The sequence below is a fragment of the Hippopotamus amphibius genome, chromosome 2 (genome assembly GCF_030028045.1).
Source record: "Hippopotamus amphibius kiboko isolate mHipAmp2 chromosome 2, mHipAmp2.hap2, whole genome shotgun sequence".
NCBI lineage: Eukaryota > Metazoa > Chordata > Mammalia > Artiodactyla > Hippopotamidae > Hippopotamus > Hippopotamus amphibius.
Window position 1 is genome coordinate 187,794,178 of NC_080187.1, and position 27,661 is coordinate 187,821,838.

General features: G+C 37.8%; 1 protein-coding gene across 10 annotated transcripts in view; it reads right to left on the bottom strand.

The window, feature by feature from the left end:
• SPG11 (SPG11 vesicle trafficking associated, spatacsin) overlaps positions 1-27,661 on the bottom strand; it is a 103,653-nt gene that overhangs the window by 57,618 nt on the left and 18,374 nt on the right. For 8 of the 10 annotated variants that reach the window (XR_009051345.1, XR_009051346.1, XM_057721985.1 and 5 more), the window contains 13 exons: positions 24,575-24,712; positions 23,940-24,388; positions 22,727-22,872; positions 17,242-17,374; positions 15,257-15,412; positions 14,658-14,833; positions 12,224-12,400; positions 11,305-11,376; positions 10,888-11,015; positions 10,383-10,561; positions 9,448-9,661; positions 3,444-3,647; positions 2,513-2,619 (listed from right to left, as the gene is read on the bottom strand). Coding sequence is in view for 8 of the 10 variants with exons in the window: in XM_057721985.1 (XP_057577968.1) it covers positions 2,513-2,619; positions 3,444-3,647; positions 9,448-9,661; positions 10,383-10,561; positions 10,888-11,015; positions 11,305-11,376; positions 12,224-12,400; positions 14,658-14,833; positions 15,257-15,412; positions 17,242-17,374; positions 22,727-22,872; positions 23,940-24,388; positions 24,575-24,712 (2,279 nt within the window). In the remaining 2 variants the exon portion in view is untranslated. Of the gene's footprint in view, positions 1-2,512; positions 2,620-3,443; positions 3,648-9,447; positions 9,662-10,382; positions 10,562-10,887; positions 11,016-11,304; positions 11,377-12,223; positions 12,401-14,657; positions 14,834-15,256; positions 15,413-17,241; positions 17,375-22,726; positions 22,873-23,939; positions 24,389-24,574; positions 24,713-27,661 lie in introns of those variants that run through there. The other 2 variants (XM_057721990.1, XM_057721991.1) reach the window with 2 other exon arrangements.

A 27,661-nucleotide genomic window follows, 5' to 3' on the forward strand; every position in this document is an offset into this window, starting at 1 on the left:
TCATATCAATACCAAAGCCCAGAATAGTGACTCTAACAGATAAACAAAGAAATAACCATTTTACAAACAAGGCAATATAAATGTCTGACACACAGAGATACATAATTCATTAGCAATAAAAAATGCAAATTAGAATAGTAGTTAGATGCCATACATCACCTATCAAATCAGCAATGATTTTAAAAAATATTCACCCTCAAGCAGAGAGCTGGTCAGTGTGCATAGAAGTGGGGACTTATAGAAAAGAATGGTATAACCCTCCTGGAAAGCAATCTAGCCTTACTTATATCAAGAACCTTCAGGGACTTCCCTACAGGCGCCATGGTTAAGAATCCACCTGCTAATGCAGGGAACATGGGTTCGATCCCTGGTGTGAGAAGATCCTATATGCTGTGGAGCAACTAAGCCCATGTGCCACAACTACTGACCCTGTGTCCTAGAGCACACGAGCCACAACTACTGAGCATGCACGCCACAACTGCTGAGCATGTACACCACAACTACTGAAGCCCACACACACTAGAGCCCACAGACCACAACTCAGCCCACACACAACTACTGCAGCCTGAGCCCCTAGAGCCCATGTGCTGCAACAAGAGAAGCGACCGCAATGAGAAGCCACACACCCCAATGAAGAGTAGCCCCTGCTCACCACAACTAGAGAAAGCCTGCACACAGCAATGAAGACCCAATGCAGCCAAAAAAATAAATTAAAAATAAATAAAAGGGGCTTCCTAGGTGGCGCAGTGGTTAAGAATCTGCCTGCCAATGCAGGGGACACAGGTTCAATCCCTGCTCCAGGAAGATCCCACATGCCACGGAGCAACTAAGCCCATGTGCCAAAAAAAAAAAAAAAAGAATTACAACTCAATAACAAAATAAAACAAAAAATAAATAAATAAATAAATAAATAAATAAATAAAAGAACCTTCAAAATGTGTATAACCCCAGGCCCAGGAATTTTACATCCAGGAACCTATCCATACTAAGGAAATAACCCGAAACAAGGACAAAAATTTTATGTTCAAACACACTCAAGATTATTATTTATACTAGAAAAAAATTGAAAACAGCCTTAATGTCAAAAAATGAGGATAGTAAATTAGAGTGTTTCTATACAATGAAATACTACGTAGACATAAAATGGGCATCGTCTCTTAAGAACACAGGAAAATTCTTATGTTATAATTACTAAATGCAAAAAGCAACATACAAATACATGGATGTTTCTGGTTATATACTTAGCACTTACAGATTGTCTCAAGGCAGGGGACAAATAAATATTTGTTGGATGAATGAAATACAATACTGACTAGGTTTTAAAAAAGTATAGAGAAGATAACCAGAACAAAACACATTAAAATATATTGAGTTCCCCATGGATAGTTATCTTCCTGCCCACTTAGGCTATCTACCTATTGAGGTGTTATCTTCTTGATAGTTGTCTGTGACTCCCTTTATTGTTATTATTATTTTTTTAAACCATGAAATATGTTACTTTATGATCAGCAAAAAATAAAAAACCAAGGAAACCTCAACCCACATTATGAAAAAAATTACTCATTTGGAAAGAAACCAGGCATTACATAAAAATGAAAGATCAGCTACTGACATTCCTTGCTTATATTGGGGCTTGGCCTTTCCCCTTCCCTGAACCTCTAAAATAACACCCGTTAAGCCCTCAGGGGTCACAGAGCTTTTCTACCTGATTATAACCAGTGCAAGGCTCTCTGTCAATGGCTTCACTAGAGAAGACACAACAATTCCACATGAACTATGGATTTCTTTTCACTCCATCTGGAGTTCCTTACGAAACGATTCAGGGCAGCCATTTGGAAGACAGACCACTTCCTCATGGAAACAGGGTGTGAATCTACCAAAGAGCAGGAATTCAACCTGTGATGAACTGGTAGGATAAGAGATATCCAGCATAACCACACATGCTACTGGCTCCAAGTCTGGCTTTTCTTGGCTGTCAAGAAGCTAACATTTTTTTTGTCTTCTACTTCTTAAATAAAGTTTGAACCTAGATTATGGTCAAATATTTGTCTATAGCTAGATGATTTATTTAAATAGTTCACAACTTAAATTGCATTGAACAGACCAGTTATTTATCCAAAGCAACTTTTAGGGCTTCCCTGGTGGCGCAATGGTTAAGACTCGCCTGCCAATGCAGGGGACACGGGTTTGAGCCTTGGTCCAGGAAGATTCCACATGCCTCGGAGCAACTAAGCCTGTGGGCCACAATTACTAAGCCTATGCTCTAGAGCCTCTTAGCCACAACTATTGAGCCCACGTGCCACAACTACTGAAGCCTGCACGCCTAGAGCCCGTGCTCCGCCACAGGAGAAGCCACCATAATGAGAAGCCTGCACACCGCAACAAAGAGTAGCCCCCACTCGCTCCAACTAGAGAAAACCCTGCGCAATGCAACGAAGATCCAACACAGAAAAAAATAAAATAAATTTTTTTTTAAAAAGCAATTTTTGCATTTAATACAGTATATCCATACCTGTTAAATTACTGGAAACTTGTCGACACTGAGCTAAAAATTCAAACCAAGGGTGAGCTTCATGTAATTCTTTTTTTTCCAAAAAGGGACAATTTGGAGGACTAAGTCTGTATACAAAACAAACAAAAAAAAACTATCTGATTAACATAGAGGATAAGACAGACAATTACAGCCACGTTTGCTCAGGTGATAACTAGCATTAGAAAAAAGAACTTTGTAACTAAAAAGTAAATATAACACACACTCCCAGTCTCATGTTGTGTTTCATATATGCCTTATGATCCGGAAATAGAAAATTTTAGAGACAGAGATAATATCACTTAAAATGTATTTACTACCATGATGAAATTTTACCAACTCTGTATAAAATTACCAGATACCTTTGTACTTTAAGAGACAGTTGTTATTGCTTTTTTTAACAACAAAAACTCTTTAACTTTTTCAAACTTAATAAGTTTTTTAAAACCTTTACATAACTACAAGAGAAGCTGGGACTAAGCCGTTAAGGCTCATAACAGGTCCTCTAAAAATACGGCTTTTAAACTTTGACTTGCCGATAGCTTTGGAATGTTTGTGGGAAACATTTCTGGAAATGAAAGTATCAAAAAAAGTCCAAGTTATCCTTTAGAATCCTACGTCTTTTGAACTTGTAAAGCACTTCTTTCATTTTATTCTAATTTATAGTTATTTAAAAGGTTAACAGAGATGTTATAGAATAAACATCACCAAAAAAACAAATGATAAGCATTAGTTGAATGCAGTATTGAACTAAAAGATGTACCAAATGTTAGAGTGGGGGGAACTGCTTCAAAAAGATCAATATTCCTCATGCGAATGCTTAATATTTTCCTAAAAGTCATAACCAGATGTAGTATGGAAAGAGGCAAAACGTGAAGGCCTGCTCAAGGACAAGTTAATTCTTAGTACTTACTTGTAATAGTCGAGATAGACATAAAGAAGATACTGCAGACCGTGTTCCAAACAATAGAGAATGAAGTGAGAATGGAAATCCCAACCTTCTTTGGACCTATAGTTTTGAACAGGGAGGGTATCTTGCATCACACCCCCAATATGGTTCAGTCTTATGAGAAAGAGTTCAAAGTCTTCTAGTTCAGATGTAAGAAAAATTCCATTCCTATTGGGCAGGTTTAAATGAAAGATGGAGCAAGTTAAAAAGTTGCTAGGTTCAGAGCTGACCAAATCATTTTCATTGTTAAGTAGTCTCAACTAGTTAAAGATAAGTATTTACAATTTAATACTGCCAATTCTTATCCCATAACTATGTTCTGAGACACATATTTTGCTAGTTTCCAATGAAGATTTCTGCATCATTGTAGCATTTTAAGGTAGTAATGACAGTCTTGAGTTACTTTAAATATTTCAAAAACCTAAACTAAGCTACCTCCATTTCTTTTTTTTTACTGGAACTGTATAACCCAAGTGTGGCAACAGTGGTTAGCTTTTGAAGCTAGATGCTTTACACACTGAGGAATTCACCAAAATATCCAAACAAAATCATTAAGAAATTAAAGCAGAATAATTTAAAAAGACCAACTATTAAAGAATAGAAATTTGCATTTAAATACTTCTTATAAATTTACTGTTAATTACATCATATATATCATTAAAGGAGTATAGAAAACATTATGTGGAGTTTAGAGAAACACCACATAACCACCACCCAGATCATAGAACACTGTACCTACAAGTCCTTGGTGTATTCCTCCCCCTTTACATGTGCTTTGCCCTCAGCAGTAACCACTATCCTGACTTTCATAACTATTCCCTTACATTTATTCACCCACATAGTGTTACCACCCATGTGTATAACCCCAAATAATATATGGTTTGGTTTTGCCTATTTCAAACTTTATGTATGAATGGAACATCCTGGATATATTGTTGTCTTCTTTCTTCTACTCAACACTGTGTGATTTATCCACATTGATACCTATGGCTATAGTTTGTTAGTTTTCATTGTTATATAGTGTTCCACTGTATGATTATACTACATTTTATTTACCTGCTCTACCTTTGATGGTCATTGTTCCTAGATTTTTGGTAAGAAATTTCCATTTCCATGACTACAAGTGAAAAAGAGCATCTTCTCATGTTTATTGGCCATTTGTGCTTCCACTTTGTGTGTGTGTGTGTGTGTGTGTGTGTGTGTGTGTGTGTGTGTGTGCTTCCACTTTCATGAAATATCTATGTGTGCTGGTATCTTTCCCCTCCAGATCCAAGCTACTCTCCTGCTCTGCGTCCCTGGAGGCTCACCTGTATGGGTTGCTCTAGAAGACTCCTGGGCCCTCAGCCTTCTGTGTCGGTTTCATCTCCTATGGGAAACTCCCATCAGGAGATAAAAATCAGAAAAAAAGGGAGGATGGGGGTACCTTGGTGCTCTCTGTGCTGGGTGACAGCAGGTTGGCTGACATTCTCCAGTACAGGACACAACTCCTGCCAGGCAGCTCCCCTAGTCTCAGTAACTGTTGTCTTCTTTTGCTCTTTCAGGCCTTTTAGAAAGCATACTCTACTCCCAAGGTTATAAGATATTCTTTCCTATCTTCTAAAAGCATTATAATTTTACATTTGACATTTACATTTTATTTTATTCTTTAAATTTTAATATTATTTATTTTAATTTTTTAAGATTTACTATTTTATTTATTTATTTATTTATGGCTGCACTGGGTCTTCGCTGCTGCATGCAGTCTTTCTCTAGTTGTGGCGAGCAGGGGCTATTCTTCATTGCGGTGCACAGGGTTCTCAGTGCAGTGGCTTTTCTTGTTGCAAAGCACGGGCTCTAGGAGCACAGGCTTCAGTAGTTGCGGCATGTGGGCTCAGTAGTTGTGGCTCACAGGCTCTAGAGGGCAGGCTCAGTAGTTGTGGCACATGGGCTTAGTTGCTCTGCAGCACGTGGGATCTTCCCAGAGTAGGGACCGAACCCTTGTCCTCTGCAATGGCAGGCGATTCTTAACGACTGTGCCACCAGGAAAGCCCCGAAAAGACTATTCTTTACTCCAAAAAGACTGTTCTGCAGTGCCACCTGTGTTATATATAAGATGAGCATAAATATATGTCTATTTCTATGCTCACTATTCTGTTCTACTGGTCCATTTGTCTATCCCTGTACTAATCTCCCACTGTCTTAACTGCTATAGCTTTAGAGTAAGTTTTAATACATGGTAGAACAAGTTATTTTTCAGGGCTGTTCTTGACCCTCTGAATAGCCATACAAGTATTTATAATCAGCTTGTCAAATCCACTGCTAGGATTTTTACTGAGATTGCACTATATCTAAAGTTCAACTTGGGAAGAACTGATAGCAGGCTTGTCTTGCTCCAAATCTAAAGAAAATGCTTCTGATGTTTCACCATTAAGTATAAATTAGCTAGAAGATTTATTTTTTTTGACACCTCTTTAAAGTTAAGGAAGTTTGCAGCTATTCTTAGTTTGCTAACAGTTTTTATTATAAATAGATGTTGAATTTTATCAAATGCTTTTCTATGTCAGGGTGGTATGATTTTTTCCCTTTAATCTGTTAATATAACAGATCTCACTCATTCATTATTGTCCTAATTCATGTTAAAACACATACACTATCTTTTTAAACAATCAAATATTAAGCAAAATATCTGATAAGCATACAAGTTACACAAATGTCTACTTTTAGCAAACAAGAAAAAAAGGATTCAATGCAATGAGAAGAACTGTGACTAGAAAGTCAGGGGTAAAATGATTGAAGCCTGTAAGTAACTGGCTTGGGCAAAGCTCTTAACTTTAGATCTCACTCTCCTCATCTTTAAGTTGGGTATGACATTACAGCTATACTTCCCTAATAAGTATAAATGTAAAATAATATATGGGAAATAATTTTAAGAAACTTCAGGTGCTCACTCCCTGTTGGAAGAGCACCAGAATTACAACTAGCTGCTGAACAATCATCGACAGAAAGACACTGGAACTCACCAAAAAAGACACCCCACATCCAGAGACAAAGGAGAAGCCGCAATGAGATGGCAGAAGAGGCGCAATCGCGTTAAAATCAAATCCCATAAATGATGGGTGGGTGACTCACAAACTGGAGAACACTTATACTGCAGAAGTCCACCCACTAAAGTGAGGGTTCTGAGCCTCACGTTAGGCTTCCTAACCTGGGAGTATAGCAATGGGAGGAGGAATCCCCAGAGAATCAGACTTTGAAAGCCAGTGGGATTTGATTGCAGGACCTCCACAGGACTGGGGGAAAGAGAGACTCCACTCTTGGAGGGCACACAAAAAAGTGTGCTCACCAGGCCCCAGGGGAAAGGAGCAGTGACCCCATAGGAGACTGAACCAGACCTACCTGCTGGTGTTGGAGGGTTGCCTGCAAAGGTGGGGGGCAGCTGTGGCTCACCGAGGAGGCAGGGGCACTGGCAGCAGAGGTTCTGGGAAGTGCTCATTGGCATAAACCCTCCCAGAGTCCACCATTAGCCCCACCAAAGAGCCTGTAAGCTCCAGTGCTAAGTAGCCTCAGGCCAAACGACCACCAGGGTGGGAACACAGCCCTACCCATTAGCAGACAAGCAGATTAAAGTTTTACTGAGCTCCACCCACCAAATCAGATTAAAGTCTTACTGAGCTCCACACACCCAGCCCTACCCACCATCAGTCCCTCCCATCAGGAAGCACCCACGAGCCTCCTAGATAGCTTCCTCCACAAGAGGGCAGACAGCAGTGTCAAGCAGTATCAGCAGTATTTCGTCTTGAGGAACTGAAAACCACAGGCACAGAAAGATAGAGAAAATGAAAAAGCAGAGGACTTTGTACCAGGTGAAGGGACAGGATAAAACCCCCCAAAAAAACAACTAAATGAGGAGGAGATAGGCACCCTTCCAAAAAAAGAATTCAGAATAATGATGGTGAAAATGATCCAGGACGTTGAAAAAAGACTGGATGCAAACATCAAAAAGTTGCAAGAAAAGTTTACCAAAGACCTAGAAGAATTAAAGAGCAAACAAAGAGAGATATGCAACACAATCACTGAAATGAAAAATACACTAGAAGGAACCAATAGTAGATTAACTGAGGCAGAAGGGTGAATAAGTGACCTAGAAGACAGAATGGTGAAAATCACTGATGCGGAAAAGAATAAGGAAAAAAGAATGAAAAGAACTGAAGACAGCCTAAGAGACCTCTGGGACAATGTTAAACGCACCAACATTCTCATTATAGGGGTCTCAGAAGGAGAAGAGAGAGAGAAAGGACCCAAGAAAATATTGGAAGAGATTATAGTTGAAAACTTCCCTAACATGGGAAAGGAAATAGCTACCCAAGTCCAGGAAGCGCAGAGAGTCTCAGGCAGGATAAACCCAAGGAGAAACATGCCAAGACATATAGTAGTCAAACTGACAAAAATTAAAGACAGAGAAATGTTATTAAAAGCAACAAGGGAAAAACGACAAATAACATACAAGGGAACTCCCATAAGGGTAACAGCTGATTTCTCAGCAGAAACTCTGCAAGCCAGAAGGGAGTGGCATGATATATTTAAAGTGATGAAAGGAAAGAACCTACAACCAAGAATACTCTACCCAGCAAGGATCTCATCCAGATTCGATGGAGAAAACAAAAGCTTTACAGACAAGCAACAGCTAAGAGAATTCAGCACAACCAAACCAGCGCTACAACAAATGCTAAAGGAACTTCTCTAAGCGGGAAGCATAAGAGAAGAAAAGGACCTACAAAAACAAAAACAAAACAATTAAGAAAATGGTAATAGCAACATACATATCAATAATGACCTTGAATGTAAATGGACTAAATGCATCAACCAAAAGACACAAACTGGCTGAATGGATACAAAAACAAGACCCATATATATATATGCTGTCTCCAAGAGACCCACTTCAGACCTAGGGACACATACAGATGGAAAGTGAGGGGATGGAAAAAGATACTCCATGCAAATGGAAATCAAAAGAAAGCTGGAGTAGCAATAGTCACATCAGATAAAATAGACTTTAAAATAAAACATGTTACAAGAGACAAGAAAGGACACTATATAATGATCAAGGGATCAATCCAAGAAAAGGAGATAACAATTGTAAATATATATGCACCCAATATAGGAGCACCTCAATACATAAGGCAAATGCTAACAACTATGAAAGAGGAAATGCAAGGCAGAAATAGACACACAGATGTAGAGAACAAACACATGGACACCAAATGGGGAAAGCGGGGAGAGTTGGGGGGAATGAATTGGGAGATGGGGATACCAAATTGTACACTGTAAATATATGCTGTTTATTGTCTGTTAACTGTACTTCAATAAAAATTATTTTAAAAAAAAGGAAACTTGAAAATTAACAAACATGTTAATGTCTCATATTATTTTGACAGCATAGGGAGATAGGTTGACCTCTGAAATTGTTGATATTCAACCATTTTTGACCCCCACAAATGACAAGTTCACATGGTTCAAGCTAACAATTATTTTTAGAAATGAATTAAATGTTTAAAGTCTTCAGTTATCACTTCAAGAGATACTTCCCCTCTTTTCTTAACTGAGCAGTCTTTTTTAGTTCAAGGCCAGTCATGATATATGGGTGCAGTGACAGTACTGAGAATAGTGAGAAATCTCATAGGATACTAAGGTGTCCTCATCTCAGCTCTTGTCACTTGGTCCTTGTAGCCCCATGGATAACCTACCATTTCTACACCAAAGCATATACAGTGTTTTGGGAAGAACCATCTAGAATTTGCGAGCCTGTTCACTACGTGATGTTAAACACGGCATGTGATTTTAAAACCTTAATATACAATAATGCCCTTTCAATTTTAAAATATCAATATCATGAAACAATGTTGCACTGCATTTAAGGCATTTCAAAGGAAAAGTTACACCATTATATTTTATTGTTCTTCCTTTTATGCATCCCCATAGTTGACAATACCTGGCCAGCTTATCTAAAATTTCATTCCTCATGTAGTTGTTGCAGCAAGTATTCTGATCAACAACATCAACAGTCAGAGGCGGCCATTTGTTCTGCTGAAGTGAAGCATAATTATTCTGGGTCTGAAATTCTCCAATCCACAAGATAATGCTGAACCAATCATGGCGAGCTGTGAGGTATCTCCAGAGGGCTTCAGGAGAATATGATTTGTATTCTACATTAAGAACAAAATACCTTTTAAAATAGCAATGAATATGAATATTAACACAAAACCCAACACTAAGTAAATATGATGATCTGGACAAATATTTATATAACACAAGAATTATTCTGGCCCTCTGCTTCTTTTACTATTTTCCTCTTTTGTGGTGTTATTCATTTTATAAATGATATATCAGCTAGAGGAAGAGCTAAATGTTTTTTCTCATTACTACAGTGGTTAAATGAAACTTGGGAATTATCTGTGTGTTTCATTTATCTTCTCAGCCCTCTTTTTCCCTTTTCCTTAATATAAATAAAAACTTTGGCTGTAATAATAAACACGAATTTGACACCCTATGAATTACCACTGTTTACAATGTTAGTTACTCTCCAGAGCCCTGGGATGATACAGATCCTCAATTTAAACAAGAAGAAACCAAAGACAATTTGGAAAAACAAAGAATGTCACTTTGAGGCTGGGAAGAGAACTCTTAGCCTTGAAATCTCAGTTCACTGAACCACATGACTTTTCTCTTTCACTATCACATTATAAATCCCTTACAAAAACCTCAAGATAAGAAAAAGGTCTCAATGTAATGACTTGCATTTTAAAGCAAATGAATATTTTCCCCCCAAAGGAATTCTAAAATGAAGACACACCAAAATATTCAAATACCAATGCCTAATTTAATCCTCATTCACTAAGTTCAGATTTCAGGCTCTTTCACACTTGCCTTCTGGACTTATCCTGGGGAGAAGGATGGATTCTTGTGTTAGTTGATTCCACCACTGAGCCCAATTTAACACAATTCTATGATCTTGTTTAAGTTTATCTATATCTTTATGATCATATTTCAGGAATGAATCCAAAATAGACTTGTGCTTGAAAAAATCTTTTTCCTTTATCGAATACCTAAAAGAGTGATATAAAAAAAAATTTTTTTTTTAATTTTGGAGGAAAAAGCATCATTCCTTTTTCTCTGCTCAAGAAGTTCTACTCTTTTGGGGAACACATAATTCAATACTCTTAATTTTGTATTTATTATCTTAAATATATATATCTGATTATGCACATACTGAAATGATAGGGAATTCCTAAGTCCCTTCTGGATGTTACAAGTTTTGTCTTCATAGGGATGTAAGCTCAGTTCCACATAAGAAGTCCATGCTAGCAATTATAAGCTAAGCCTTGTCTACAATATTCTTCCCATGTTATAAAAAAGGAGCTAATGAGACTACCTGGGAAAAGATTGGATCTGCATATTTTCTTGGAAATGTCTTGAATAAAACTTCTCAACTTGATGCACGAAGTCTATAGTTCTTTTCTCTTTTTCAGAAAAATAATTTTTTTCTTTTAAAATTTCAACCTTGAATAAAAAGCAATTAAAGCAGTTACCTCATAAAAATCAAGAACATTTGCAAAACAAATGCCATGAGATTAAATTCTATTTAAGAACTGTATTTTGAATTTTTGAGGTAATGTATGTATTCACACAAATTTTCCTTTACCATAAATGCAAAATGATCATTTAAAAAGACAAAAGAGTTGTCATACGTTTACTTACTAGGTATTAGTTGAATATTAAAATAACTTATTTTGAAGTTTCACCAACATTTACTAGAAAATGTAAACTACTTAATCTCACCTTTACCTACCAAAAAGTCCCGTATATTTTTATCAGTTGTATAGAAGCATATCTTGAGCAACTGGTCTTTTACATTAAAGCCCTGAAGTAAACACAGAAAATCAAGAAAACTTACATTTTGTAATGGAGCTGTTTTGAACATAAATATATGCTGAATATAGAAGTACTCTATTATAAACATGTGCCTCGTTAGAATTCCAGTTTTTCTGCTCTTGTAAACATTCATTTGCTACATTTATCATATTTACTGTCTATCCCTAAATCCTTAAAGCGCTTTGCTTTGCCAGAAGAAAGGCAGCACATAGAACAATTTAAGGTAATAAGAGGCTACCAGAGGACCAAAACTACAGGTATCTGCTATGATAATTCACTTGAAGACAAAAGTCAATGTAAATAAGAACCCTTACGTAGTTTTTCTCCTCTGAACTTTCATAAAGTTACCATGAGCAAGACCTCAATCATGCAGATGAAGGCTAGATCTCAGTTTAGTCCAGGAACCCCACCTCTAGGACATTCACTTCTCAAATGAAGTAAAACCGCAGAGCACAAAGCAAAGGTAAAAGTCATTAGAAAGTTCTAATGGAGATATAAGAGGTCACATAAACAATAAAGAACGTCCCCCAACAAATACTAAGGTCCTCTGCATGGTCTGACACGTGTGAAACCTTTTATGAGAAACACTGTCTCCTTCTAACTAGAGTACCAAATCTAATAGAGAACAAATGATAGAATTTTCAATCAAAAATCTCAAGAAAGTTCTTAGTACCAAAGAATGTTTCTCAGTATTACTGTCATACTTTCCTAGTAAAAGTTACACAAATTTCTTAGTTTGTGAGACATCTAGGAATACAAATCAATTTTTGTTTATCAACCAGAAATTGTTAAATACGTAAGAGAACTTCTCTTACATTAGACTTTATGCCACTTACCATATTCTTCAAAAGCTCAGAGGCTTCCTTTATATTATTCTTTTTCAAATTGTCAAAGACCAACTCTAGGCCTATTCTAATCAACTCCTCCAGTCTTTGAGCAGAATGACTGTTAATCCTGAAGAAAGTTTGTGCCTCTGGTATTTTGTTGTTTAAAATGGCATTGGCAATAACTTCCTAGGAAAAGGAAAATATGTGCCTTTTGAGTTCCTTTTTATTACCTTATTATTATTATCAACATGAGACTTACACATTTACTGAGCACCTCAAAAAGGGACTTTTACTGAAAATCTACTACTAGATTTGGGGCTGTGCACAGGGAATAAAAATTGACCAAAAGATGGACTCTGCTCTCCAGGAGGTTTTAGACTAGTGGAGGAAATGCAAATAAAGCACTGATTATAGTACTGTATGATAAGGGTGATGATAGAGGTATCCCAGGGTTCCAGAAAGGAGGGTCTAGAAAAGGAACATCTAAATAAGAGAGATGAGGGACTGCCCGGTGGTGCAGTGGTTAAGACTACAAGCTCCCAATGCAAGGGGCCCAGGTTCAATCCCTGGTCAGGGAACTAGATCCCACATGCATGCTGCAACTAAGAGTTCACATGCCACAACTAAGGAGCCCATGTGCTGCAAATAAAGAGCCCTCGAGCCACAACTAAGGAGCCTGCCTGCCGCAACTAAGACCAAATGAATAAATAAGAGATGAAAAAAAAAAAACGTTTCCTAGTAGGGATGACTGATGAAGTAAAAGTTTTAACTAAGTGTTACATACGTTTACTGAGAAAAGAACAAGTGTCCCAAAAAGAGAGAATATTATACATAGCGGCATAAAGGCAAAAAATAGTATCAAGCATTTCAAGAACTCCAAATTACTTAATATAACTGGAGAAAAAGCTGAAGGGATTAGCAGGTGAGACTTGAAAGAAAAGCAGAGGCTCCATCATAAAAGGCACTGTGTGTGTGAGATGGATTTTATCCTGAAACTTATGCAGAGCCACTGAAGGATCTTAAAAGCAAGGGTGATATAATCATATATATACACACACACACACACACACACACACACATAAATATATTTTTTAGGAAGATATATATATTTTAGAAAGAACATGCATTCATATGCATCTTTTTTGGAGACAGAGTCCACAGCTTTCATCAAAGTGGACTGTAACCTCCTTCAAAATTAAAAATCAGTGATTATGAGTAAAAAGAGCAGAGGACCATGGATGAAGTCTTGGAGCACATTAAAAGGAGGGAAAATAGAAAATGAAATCTGTGAAGGAGACTGGAAGAGAGAAGCCCAAAAGAGTGGAAGGAAAAGCAAGTAATTTTTGGCTAGAGAATGATTAAGAGACAGAAAATGCAGTCACACCAGGTATTTCCTTATCCCTCCACCCTAAGAAGAGCAGTCCTGCGAACCTGGCAGCATCTCAACCTTATCAACTTTCAAACCTTATCAATTCTGATCATCTAGGTTAAGCTATTTTGGCCTTTGTCTTTCCAATGCCAACACTCTCTAAGAGGTTAGAGGAATTCTTCCTGTCCCTAGTTAGAAAGAAGGCATCAGGGACTTCCCTGGTGGTGTGGTGGTTAAGAATCCGCCTGGGGACACGGGTTCAAGCCCTGGTCTGGGATGATCACACATGCCTCAGAGCAACTAAGCCCTTGAGCCACAACTTCTGAGCCCATATGCTGCAACTACTGAAGCCCACACCCCTAGAGCCCGTGCTCCACAGCAAGAGAAGCCACCTCAACAAGAAGCCTGCTCACTGCAATGAAGAGTAGCCCCCACTCGCCACAACTAGAGAGAGTCCACATGTAGCAACAAAGATCAACGCAGCCAAAAATAAATAAATAAATAAAATAATAAATAAATCTTTGAAAAAAAAGAAAAGAAAAGAAAAGAAAGAAGCATCACAGTTTGGCCGTATTAACTTCTACTATAAAAAGAAAGGCAAGTTGATAAATACAGAAAACTTAATTTGCAAAATATCTTAACTAGAATCTGAGGACTCGAATATACTTCCAAGCAATAATGTCATAAAATAAAATAAAATTTTCCTAAGACAGAATCAACAGCAGCAATTTGACTTATTCAAGGGTCAGGCAGAATGCATAAGTCCAAAGTGCCAGGCCCTAGACACTGAAGGAATAACAGTTCACAATGAGTTTGGGGTTGGGTGTTTGTCCCTGGATCCAAATAGGCAGATCTGGCATAAAGAGGGTACCTATCTGCATTCTGAATGAAATAAATGAAACTTTAGACATAAATTTGAAGTTGTGCCGAGAGATCCAAAAATCTATAAAACATAAAACCCTTGCCAAAGATTCTAAATCACAAGTGAACAGATTTTAAATTCTGTTTCTTCTATCGTTTTCTCAGATCCTCTGAATCTGGCAAGTAAAAGAAGTGATAATTACTCATACTTACCTCAACGCTGAGTTTCTCCCATATATTGCTCTCCTTTACTTTGGGGGCATTTTCATTTACATCATATTCATCTATAGCATCTGTTAGCTTCCAAGGAAACTTTATCATGAAGGTTCGAAGTTCATTAATGTAGCTGGTCAAAATGTTCACTCCTTTCTGTAGATGTTCATCTAGCTCTATAGAAAACACCAACGTGCCAATTTCATATATATAAATGTGTGTGGGTGCGTGTGTGCATGCGTGCACATGCGCAGAGATACAAAATAAACCATGAGCTGTTATAATTATAAAGAAGTTTACAAAATGAAAAAATTCAAACTCAGTGTTTTCAAATCAAACAAAAAATCTCTGAGTTTTTTCCTACTTACAAGTACGTCCATGTTTTAATAGAACCCTTTTCACCCTCTTCGCGATTAGTTCTTCCTGCCAAATTTCCCAGTATTAAAACCCAATTAACTTACTCAATAACACACTGACTTTACCCAGCCTTAGCAAATGGCATTCCCTTGGCTTATGCTCTTGCATGCAACACGACCACTTCTATCTCTGTCCTGACATAAGAATGGGATAATTATCCCCTTCTTTGCTGCTGTTCTTACCTTCATTGTGAATAAAAAGCTCCTTTATTTGTTTGTTAAGGAAAGACAGTGTAAGATTAAGCAATTGTTCCGAAAAGTGTTTGCTTTGGGTTTCAGAATCATTTTCTCTAATTGCTGAGCAAAGTAAATCCAATGCTGGTGTCAGCTCTTCCACATCTGAGGAAAAGCCAAGGAAAGGAACATGAAGAACAGTAGGATACTCCCAATGAAATTAACTATCCAAAAATGCCATGCTGCAGTATCTTAAAACATAAGACAAACACCAATGTCTTATTCTCAAAAAGCTCACAAAATATTCATGAAGTGTCATTACCTGCAAACTTCAGTGACTCTATACTTACTACTAGTCATCATTTACTGGTACTACTAGTAACTATGATTTTGCTGACCAACTACTATATTTTAAATTCTGTACTTGGTGTTTTATAAATGCTATCTCATGTATTCCATCTAACAACATGAGAGGTAGGTGTTATAGCCACCTTTCCACACATGAGGAAATTGAGGTTTAGAGAGGATAAATAACTTGTCCAAGCTAATCTGAAAGTAAGTGGCACAGACAAAATTTGAAATTAAGCCTGCCTGATTCCAAAACCATTCTCTTAAACACACAGGTGAAAGCAAGGCCCCTGAATCCTCTATTTGCCAGCTGCAAATGAATAAAACAATTCCTGTTTAGCTTAGCATTGGCCCCGCCTCTAGAATTGTATCTGTGTGAGAATGATGGGAAACATGGATTTTACTCTGCGAGAGCAGGTAAAGCTAGTCCTATGCTTCTTGTTTCCAGATCCATCCCCACCCTTTAGTGCAGAGCAGTGCAGGCTGAGAGTGGAGTGAAAAGTAATCACTGACCACCAAATAACAGAAGTTGAGTAATGACCACATAAATGCTGATGATGTCCCCCTCAACACCACAAACCAGGCCTTTCCCTATAAATTCAAGCAGACTTAAAAAAAAAATTGGAGCATAAAGAAGTTAGCAATTCAAAAGGGAGGAGACCAAACTCTGCACTCAAAACAAAAGAGAATGGTTTTAAAAAAGAAAATTTCTAATCCACATTGTCAGTGAGAACTAACATTACATTGATGAAGAAAGTATGTTGTCATTTTCTCCACTGTACGAATCGGTAAAACTTTTCTGGAGGATAATTTATAAAAGCATTTAAGAATGTAAATTGTGGGTCTCTTTGACCTATGAATTCCACATCTAGAAATTAATCCCAATAATTGTACATATGTGAAATTATACACACAGCATTTATAGCACATTGCCAATAACAGTAAAAATTAAAATCAACCTAAATGTGTAACAGGAGTTTGGTTGGGTAAATTATGGTACAGCCCGTACAATGAAATTCTATGCCACCATAAATAATAGGTATATCTATCATTATCAAGAAAGATGTCTGTAACATACTATCAAGTGGGAAAAAAAGCAGATTATAAAACTTCATGTACAAGGAAAAATAGACTTTATTACCCTATCCCACTAAAGAGAGGATTTGCATGACTACCTGGTCCAAGAATAAAAGCAGAGCTCCCGTTTATTAAAAATGAAAGCCAAAGTCTTGAAAAGAAGTATTGATAATGTAGCAAAAAAGCAGAAGAGTTAAGCTGAAAACTCATAACACGTCTCAATCCTCACTGCCACTATATATCAATATCTCAGACAGTTGCAAGAGCGGGAAATTTTGCAAATGAATTTTATCCTCTTTTAAATAAAATTCTCTTGAATTTGAAAGATCATCTCTTCCGTGCATACTAAAAATACAAAGCATAGTACAGGATATGAATAATCAACACCCAACATATGATAAGAACATTTATAGATTCTCACAACTCTCTCAAGATTCCAGAAAGTATATAAAAATGTTATGACTGAGTCCTGGCAAGTAAATAAATCATCAGAAAACACAATAATAATTTGAAAGTGATTAAAAAGGACAGATGATAAATACAAATGTAGACGTCGCCATTCTACTTACGTTTTAAATATAAATGGGATGGAAAGTGATCAAACTGATCAGGTACAGAAGATTTTGAGGACGGATTCAAAAGATTTTCCTTGCTCTTCAAAAAGAAATCTACTGTGTCCAGCTGACGATTTTCTATTCCTGCCTGAAATGGGAGAAAATCGGAAAAAAATTACAATAGGAAAAAACACTGGGATACAGATTTGTTAAACTTTACAACTTAATCGACTGACACAAAGAGGCACAAGGCTATCTTTATCTCGCAGGAGTACCTGAGTTCTAGTGAGGATTCTGACAATGACCATGTGATCTCGGGCAAGTCTCTGTAACCTTCCTGAACATCAGTTTCTGCTTCAGCTCTACCATTTTGTAATTCTAAAACCATTCAAAGCTAGGTATTCAGGGATAGCCCTCACAGTTAAGTTACAGGCTTTTTGAATTAAAATGTTAAAGTGGGATGATATAAAGTTAAACTGAAAAAGCAGGCTAAATACAGACTTCCATTTCTAAACTAGGCATCTGAGGAACTTTTTCTATAAAGTACAAGTAAAAATCACAGATTTAAATATATATATACAATTGACACTTGAACAACTCAGGAGCTAGGGACGCCGACCCCCCTGTGCAGTGGAAAACTTGTGTATAATTCTATAGTCATCCCTCTGAATCAGAGGTTCCACATCTGTGTATTCAACCAACCATGGATTGTGTAGTACTGTAGTACCTACTATTGAAAAAAAATCCTCGTACAAGTGGACCTGAGCAGCTCAAACCCACATTGTTCAAGGGTCAATTATGTGTGTGTGTGTGTTTATAAAATACATCTTTAGGGACTTCCCTGGTGGAGCAGTGGTTAAGAATCTGCCTGCCAATGCAGGGGACACGGGTTTGAGCCCTGGTCCAGGAAGATCCCACGTGCCACGGAGCGACTAAACCCATGAGCCACAACTACTGAGCCTGTGCTCTAGAGCCCGTGAGCCACAACTACTGAAGGCCACAAGCCTAGAGCCCGTTCTGCAACACGAGAAGCCACTGCAATGGGAAACCCGCGTACCGCAATGAAGAGTAGCCCCCACTCGCCAGTTGGAGGAAGCCCACAAGACCCAACACAGCCAATAAAAAATAAACAAAAATTACATATATATATATATTTATCTTTAAATGCTCAGTTGAACTGGAAAGAGAAAAATCCTCGGAAAATAAAAACAAATCTCTGATGGCCTAAAGCAGTGGTTGAAAAACAGGGCCCATCAGCCAAATTCAACCCCTGCCTGTCTTTGTAAATGAAGTTTTTATGTGAACACAGCCACACCCATTTATTTACATATTGTCAATGGCTATATTGCATACCTGAGTATTTGTAACAGAAATCTTTCTGGAAAGCTTAAGATATTTACTCTCTGGCCCTTGACAGAAAACGTTTGCCACTCCTAGCCTAAAGCACTGTGCCTAACAATCACCTGGAGAGCTTGTTAAAATCACTGGATTGCTGAGCCCATTCCCTAGAGATTCTAATTCCCTCAGTCTGGGGTGAGGCCTAAAAATTTGCATTTCTAATAAATCTGCAGGAGATGATGATGATGCTGGTCTGGGGGGACCATGCTGAGAATCAATGGGCTGAAGCTTTGGGTGCTGGCCCAGGCAGGCCGGGTGAGAGGTACTGGTGAAAGTTACATGTGGAGGAAGAAAAGAGAGAATAAGCCTAGGGTCTCTGCACGGTGAACATCTCCAAAAGAAGATGAACTAAAAAATTACTCCACCAGAGGGAGACCATAAACAAACCATGCTTTTGCACTAAGTAGTGAAAGGAAAAACTAAATTATGTATGGTTAAATAAGAATATTATTGCTTAAACTTATTTTCATGAATTTTTATATTGTTCTTTGCTGTACGTAACTTAGTTTAGGCTCCAGCTATGCAGTTTGTCTTTCTGAAGCACCATTAACATAGATTACAGTTCTCTTTTCATTGTGCTTTGTCTTTTTTTAGTTGTTCTCACAATATATGATTTGGTTTGATCCACTCATTTGTCTTTAGTGAAATAAAACTTTTTTCAGGAAAATAAAAAAAAAAGAATATTATTGCTCTTAGGAGATATAGGTTTAACGTACTTAGAATGAAGAGTTATGAAGTTTGCAACTTTCAAATAGTTCAGCAAAAATAAGAAGTACACAGATAGTCAAAACAAATGTGGCAAGATGTTTTTTTGTTTTTGTTTTTGTTTTTTTTTTGGCAGACGGGCTTAGTTGCTCCGTGGCATGTGGGATCTTCCTGGAGCAGGGATCGAACCTGTGTCCCCTGCATTGGCAGGCAGATTCTTAACCACTGCGCCACCTAGGAAGCCCGTGTGGCAAGATGTTAACGGCTGGTAAATGGGAAGGAGGTAAATGAATGTTCATTTGAATATTTCTACAATTTTTCTATAAATCTGAAACATTTCAAAATAACACACTTAAAAACAATGACCAAATAGTAATTCTATTAAAAAAGAAATTTAGGACTTCCTAGGTGGCGCAGTGGTAAAGAATCAGCCTGCCAATGCAGGGGACAGGGGTTTGAGCCCTACCCTGGGAAGATTCCACATGCCACAGAGCAACTAAGCCTGAGCGCCACAACTATTGAGCCTGTGCTCTAGAGCCCGTGAGCCACAACTATTGAGCCCATGTGCCCCAACTATTGAAGCTCATGTGCCTAGAGCCTGTGCTCCAAAACAGGAGAAGCCACTACAATGAGGCGCCTGCGCACCACAATGAAGAGTAGCCCCCGTGCTAAGCAACTAGAAAAAGCCCATGTGCAGCAATGAAGACCCAACGAAGCCAATAAATAAATAAAACAAAAAAGAAATTTAAGAAGAAATTAAAATTTAAAAAGAAATTAAGAAATTAAAAAAAATAAAAATTGAAACTAGATACTCAGTGGATGTATTTAATACCAGATTAGGTATAGCTGAAAAGAGAAAGAGTGAGCTGAAAGAGTGATATAAAGAAATTATCCAAAGACTCACAGAGGTTAAGAGAAACTGGGGAAAGTATGAAAATTCTTACTACTTCTGATTGAAGCACCATTGTGACAACTGGAAAATGCACATTCAATTTTCGCTCACATGGGACATTTACGAAACTGAGTACTTACTAGGCTATACCTGAGTCTTAACAAATTCACTGGTCTGTATGTAGGGGGAGACCAAGGCCATGACAAGGCGGTAACAGCACATAATCTTAAACTCACCACATGGACACACAATGTATAAGGACAGAGGCTTTGCAGTCACTCTGCCTGGGTTTAAACCCTGGCGCTGCCACTTAGTGTCCAAGCATATCTGAATTTGAATTCATAACCTCTCTGTGTTCCCCCATCTATAAAATGGAAATAATAATATTTATCTATAGATGAGAAAATTAATGAGCTAGGATATGATTATTAACATCAACTTTTAGGAAAAATAACTAAAGGAAATAACATAAGAGTAAACATGATTACTTCTGAATAACAGATTTATAAGAGACTAATTTTCTTTTTTTCCCCATTCTCAAATTTTCTATTATAAATATTCTGAAGTATATAGAGGTAAGTTTTTCAACTTACCTTTATATACTGCTGGACAACTGAATATCCACACTCAAAAGAATGAGGCTGGGTCCCTTCCACTTACCATACACAAAAATTAATCAAAATGCATCAAAGACCTAAATGTAAGAGCTAAAACTATAAAACACTTATAAGAGTAAATCTTCATGACCTAGAAACAGACATTCGTTTCTTAGATATGAAAACAAAAGCACAAGTGACCAAAAAAAAGTCCCCAAAAAACCAAACCCCCCAAAAACAAAAAAAACAGGTAAACTAACTTCATCAAAATTGAAAATTTTTGTGTTTCAAAGGACACCCTCAAGAAGGTGAAAAGACAAGCTACAGAACAGGAGAAAATATTTACAAATCATATATCTCATAAAGATCTAGAATATATAAAGAACTCTTAGAACTCAACAATAAAAACAAATAACTCAATTACGAAATAAACAAAGGATTTAAGTAGACATTTCTCCAAAGAGATATACACATAGCCAATAAGCACTTGAAAACATGTTCAACACATTAGTCACTAGAAAAATGCAAGTCAAAACCACAATGATATACAACTTCATTTTGACTTCACAGCTACTAGGATGGCTATGATAATAAAAAATTGGAAAACAACAAGTTTTAGTGAGGATGGAGAGCTACAGGAACTCCCATACATTGCTGGTGAGAACGTAAAATAGTGCAGCCACTGTGGAAAACAGTTTGGTGGTTCTTCAAAAAGTTAAATGACTTTGTAATTCCACTGCCAGGTATATACCAAGAGAAATGAAAACACTAGGTGACACAAAAACCAGTACACCACTTTTCACAGCAGGATAATTCCTATTAGCCAAAAAGGAAAAACCACCTAAATGTCCATCAACTGATGAATGGATAAAAAATATGTACTATATCCACATAATAGAATGTTACTCAGCCATAAAAAGAATAGAGTACTGACACATGCTACACAGATGAACCTTGAAAACATGCCAAATGAAAGTCAGTCAGTCATGAAAGGCCACGTATTCTATAATTCAATTTATATGAAATGTACAGAATGGGCAAATCCAGAGACAGAAAGGAGATTAGTGTTTGGAAATTAGGGTTTGTGAGGAATTGGGAGTGACTGCTATTGGGTATGCTGTGTCTCTTTGGGGTGATGAAAATGTTCTGGAATTAGACAGTGAGGATGGTTGTATAACTCTGAATACACTAAAACCTACTGAACTGTACATTCGATGGGTGAATTTTATGGTATGTGAATTATATCTCAATAAAGCTGCCACTAAAAAAACAGTCTGGTACATAACATTATTAACTTCCAGTTTTCAAGCTTTTCCAGGCTGTGTGCTACAGCAGAAAGTGCTCTGATTTTGATTCTAGCTCCTGTCTTATTAGCAGGGTTATGGGCCACTCACTCAGCCATTCTGAGCCTTAGGTTTTTTCATCTGTAAAATGAAATGAGGAAAAACTACCCAATCCATCGCATGTGGTTATTTTAACACAATTTAGAGAATGCATAGAAAACAGTGTTTGTGAACTATAAAACGCTATATAAATTCAGGCATGTCACTACTACAGCTGGATTAGAGGAGTAGATTAGACAAAGTAGGTATAAGAGATCACTCCTGCTCACGCTTTCCATAGCTTGTTTCCACTTCATTTATTCTCATCAGCTTATTGTGGCCTCCATCTCTTGTAACTTTTTCTTTCTTAAATAGTGCTTATTATAATCTTATATCTTTTAAAGTCAAAAAGGGTCAACTGCTAAGCAGAATTAGGGTACTGAAACAACCAAAACTAAGCAAATGGATGGGTAGAGGCTATAGATCCTTTGCTGCTAAACTGAATGAATCTCCCAAACTGTTAGTCAAATAAGAGTAGATGACAGAAAAAAACCAAGCAAAGTTCTACAGACATTTAATCCTGTTACCTCCAGCGCATGTACAGGGATGGAGCACCTCCCCCAGCCATTGAGATGGCAAAGAGAGTCCACAGTGCTGGCGTTTCCATGGATCATTAGTCTATTTAAAAATTCCTCCTGGGTTAAACCAAACAAAATCAGAGAGAGTCCATTTTCTATAAGAAAAACAAGTTAGCATTAAAAAGTTATTAGGACTTAGGTTTTACCATTAATTTCTAATTACTCAATACTTCAGCACTGTAATTACAAGTAGATTTACTGGGTACTAGTAACTAATGACCTTAGTTAATAAATTTCATGATTTTTCAAAGAAGAATTTTATCTTTTAAAACTAACTGCAAGAGAAATTCTTACAAGCAAAATGCATCTTAGGAAGTAGCAATGAACTTCTGTTCTAAATTGTAATATCTTACACAATCAACACCTGGAACCTTTACCTATTTACCAAGATGTCATTTCTGGTTTACTAAAATAAAACAATTAGTAGCATGCTCTTGACACAAAGAAATACACAATTACCAAAACTGGGATACTGAAGAAAAAACACATGGTTAGTTCAATCAGAACACTCAGTAGCTTTGTAGGAAGTTATGGCATAAATGTTGAATAATGTATATTTGACACACCAAACCCAAATGCCTAAAGGGGCCAAGCAAGTAGGGAGAGAGGTGCATAAAACCTAATCTGAAAGAAAATGGCCCATCTAAGAGCACTGAAATTCGTCTCCAATCCATAAATTACTATGAAGGATGAAGGCCAGTGTGGCAGATCTTTTAATTTTTCAGTAACAACTGAAATTCTAGATTTCGTGTGAAATTCTCTAATTTTACGTGCTTATAATAAGTAAAATATTTTTTAAAAGCCTAGGTAGTATAGGCCAAACAAAATAAATCTGAGTTCATTCATGGCCCATTGAGCTACCAGCTTGCAACTCTGTCTGTACAGACGGACGTCCTGTGAAAGATTCGCTGGGATAAAAGCAATCTTTGTTAGTCTTAAACTCTTTCTGACTCAGTATCCTAGCATTTAGCTGAGCAGAAATAATCTTAATTAAAAATCAAACACAGGAGACAACATTACTGAGAGTAACACCAAATTTTCTCCATCAAAGCCTAGGCTTAGAGGAGCAAGTAAGTGCTACCACCACCCAGGCTGCAGAAGTAAAACAGATTAAGAGAGCACCTCTCAGTGTGGATTTCAACCTGATACAAGGCATTCTCACCTGTCAAAACAAGGCACACTTGCTGGTCTCCACCACTGTCTACAGGAATACATTTTTTGCCCAGGGAAAAACACTGCATGCTCTGGGTCTCCAAATCCCATAGGACAATGGTACAGCCCATCTGTTCCACTGTCCAAGTAAACAGCACAGTGAAGCCTGTCACAGACACACATGTAAGTTCAAGGGGTTCCTCCTGTTCACTGATGAGCATTCTTTTCCATGATCTTCCTGAATCACTGGTCTTGGCAGGACCTTTCTGTGGAAAATTATACTGGCTGCACATTACATCCTGTGGAATGAAGGCCCAGTTTGGCACACTGGTACTGTGGTTACCAGATTCAGGGGACTCCAAATGCAAAATATCCTGGAACCACGGAGCACAACAGGTACCTTCCAGATTGGAGTTCTTTATTGTTTCATTCAATGAGGACAGCTGGGCTTTCCAAGACCTGGAAGATAGGGCAGAACTCACATCTGTGACAGTGAAAGGCACTAAGTAAAGCACTAAACCAAGCAAAGATGCACTTAGGAAAATAAAAGTGTCTACCTCTGTAAAGACTCTTAGTGAAAAGGTACAGTGTCAGCATGACAAAAGATGGAAATAATAAAGTAAATCCAAAAAGGAGTTTCTGTACCGATCAACTTGGAAGGAAAACTTGGTCAGTTTCATGTTGTAGTCAGAATTAACAGGATCGTCTTCATCTATCCCCTTAGGGCCCTCAATGGGAATGTCTTCTAGAGTTCTTTCACACAGTAGGTGTCCTGGGTATTGCCTGTGTTTTAAAAACAATAGCCACAATAAAAATGATCAAACCCAAATCTGTGTTATTATTGCTCCTGTTAAAAAATGGAAGGGGGTATAGAGTGGAGGTGATACAAAGTAGAAAGAGTATAGACAGTAAGTTTCTCTAACATGGACTCTGCCCCCATTGCTTAAGGCAGATTGATAAAGTCGACCTTAAAAATTTGACCCACTTGTAACTATGTGTGAAGATGGACATCAACTAAATTGATTGTGGTGACCATTTCACAATATACACATATATATGTTGTGTATATGAAACTAATATTATATGTCAATTAAAAAAATTTTGACCCTTAAGGGAATTTAGCTTTATGAAGAGATAAAAGCATGTATTATCTGCTACATTGTAGATGCTGTGCTAAAAGCTTTAACTAACGTATTTGAGCCTTTCAACAACCCGATGAGGTAAATATAAGCCAGTTTTGTAGCTATGGAAACTAAGGCCAGCGAAACAGTGGAGCTGGATTTGAACCAGATGACTGTGACCATAAGCCCAGGTTTTTCATCACTCACCACACCACCACCACAAAGTAAGACTTAGGCTGAGACCAGGGGAATACATAAAAGCTAGGAAAGCAAAATATAAGCATACATTGAGAGCATATGTGGAAAGAGGGCTGTCACACTGCAGAAGCACAACGAAGGCTATGATGGTTAAAGCATAGTGAATGAGGAGCAACATAGTGTAAGATGAGGTTGGAGAGCTTGGGAGGAGACAGACAGGGTCAGGCTTTATGGGCAACTAAGGATTTTTAGCTTTTATCTTGGGGGCAGAGAGAAAGAAGTTTAATAAGGTTTAAGCAGAGAAGCCATATGATCAGACACAGAAGAGTAGCTGTGGTGAGAATGGGATGCATGCAAACCCCCAAGCGCTTGAATTATAAACTATTAACCATTTTAACAATCTGAAGGTAATAGACTGACATACATTTGTCAAGGAGATGATGAAAAGAAGTTAGAGAAGTCAGGGTGACAGAAAAGATGATCCATGATCCCCCACCAACAAAAGACACAGAGCCTGTCCTCAGATATTCACACCTTGCTATACTCTGATAAGACGTGCGTTTTAACACCACCACTCTGGCTACTCCGCAGTCGATGCATCTGGCGGGGGAGAACAGATATGGGGGGACCAATTACGAGGCTGGTAAGCTAGTTCAGGTAAGCAATGACAGCAGCATGGATCACAGTGATGACAGAGGAGTTAAGAAACGTGGGCAGGCTGAAGACACACGCAGGAGCTAGAAAGGCTAGGACCCGGTGATTCGCTGGATGTGGATCAAATACTTAAAAGAGGCTGGAGATGTAGAAAAGAGAGGAAACAGAAAACGAAAAGAGAGGAAACAGAAAACGGTCCCTGAGAAGGAGGGAAGGAATGGGATCCAGAGCACACACAGAGGGACGGGCCTTCATGGGAGGAGGGAGTCCCTCCACTGTATTGATAACAGATGGAAGATGGAGAAGACGAGTGCAGGAAAGTGGGTTTGCCATCTCATGTGAGAAACTGAAGGAGCTCCCATTAGATGGGTTCTCCTAGATAGCTTCCTCCACAAGAGAGCAGACAGCAGCATCAAGCAGTATCAACAGTATTTCATCTTGTGGAACTGAAAACCACAGCCACAGAAAGATAGAGAAAATGAAAAAGCAGAGGACTTTGTACCAGGTGAAGGGACAGGATAAAAACTCAGAAAAACAACTAAATGAAGAGGAGATAGGCACCCTTCCAGAAAAAGAATTCAGAATAATGATGGTGAAGATGATCCAGGACGTTGAAAAAAGACTGGATGCAAAGATCGAAAAGTTTACCAAAGACCTAGAAGAATTAAAGAGCAAACAAACAGATATGCAACACAATCACTGCAATGAAAAATACACTAGAAGGAACCAATAGGAGATTAACTGAGGCAGGAGGGCGAATAAGTGACCTGGAAGACAGAATGGTGAAAATCACTGATGTGGAAAAGAATAAGGAAAAAAGAATGAAAAGAACTGAAGACAGCCTAAGAGACCTCTGGGACAATGTCAAACGTGCCAACATTCGCATTATAGGGGTCCCAGAAGGAGAAGAGAGAGAGAAAGGACCCAAGAAAATACTGGAAGAGATTATAGTTGAAAACTTCCCTAACATAGGAAAGGAAATGGCTACCCAAGTCCAGGAAGTGCAGAGAGTCCCAGGCAGGATAAATCCAAGGAGAAACACGCCAAGACATATAGTAGTCAAACTGACAAAAATTAAAGACAGAGAAATGTTATTAAAAGCAACAAGGGAAAAATGACATAACATACAAGGGAACTCCCATAAGGGTAACAGCTGATTTCTTAGCAGAAACTCTGCAAGCCAGAAGGGAGTGGCATGATATATTTCAAGTGATGAAAGGGAAGAACCTACAACCAAGAATACTCTACCCAGCAAGGATCTCATCCAGATTCGATGGAGAAAACAAAAGCTTTACAGATAAGCAAAAGCTTAACAAATGCTAAAGGAACTTCTCTAAGTGGGAAGCATAAGAAAAGAAAAGGACCTACAAAAACAAAAACAAAACAATTAAGAAAATGGTAATAGCAACATACATATCAATAATGACCTTGAATGTAAATGGACTAAATGCATCAACCAAAAGACACAAACTGGCTGAATGGATACAAAAACAAGACCCATATATATGCTGTCTCCAAGAGACCCACTTCAGACCTAGGGACACATACAGATGGAAAGTGAGGGGATGGAAAAAGATACTCCATGCAAATGGAAATCAAAAGAAAGCTGGAGTAGCAATAGTCACATCAGATAAAATAGACTTTAAAATAAAAAATGTTACAAGAGACAAGAAAGGACATTACATAAAGATCAAGGGATCCACCCAAGAAGAGGAGATAACAATTATAAATATATATGCACCCAATATAGGAGCATCTC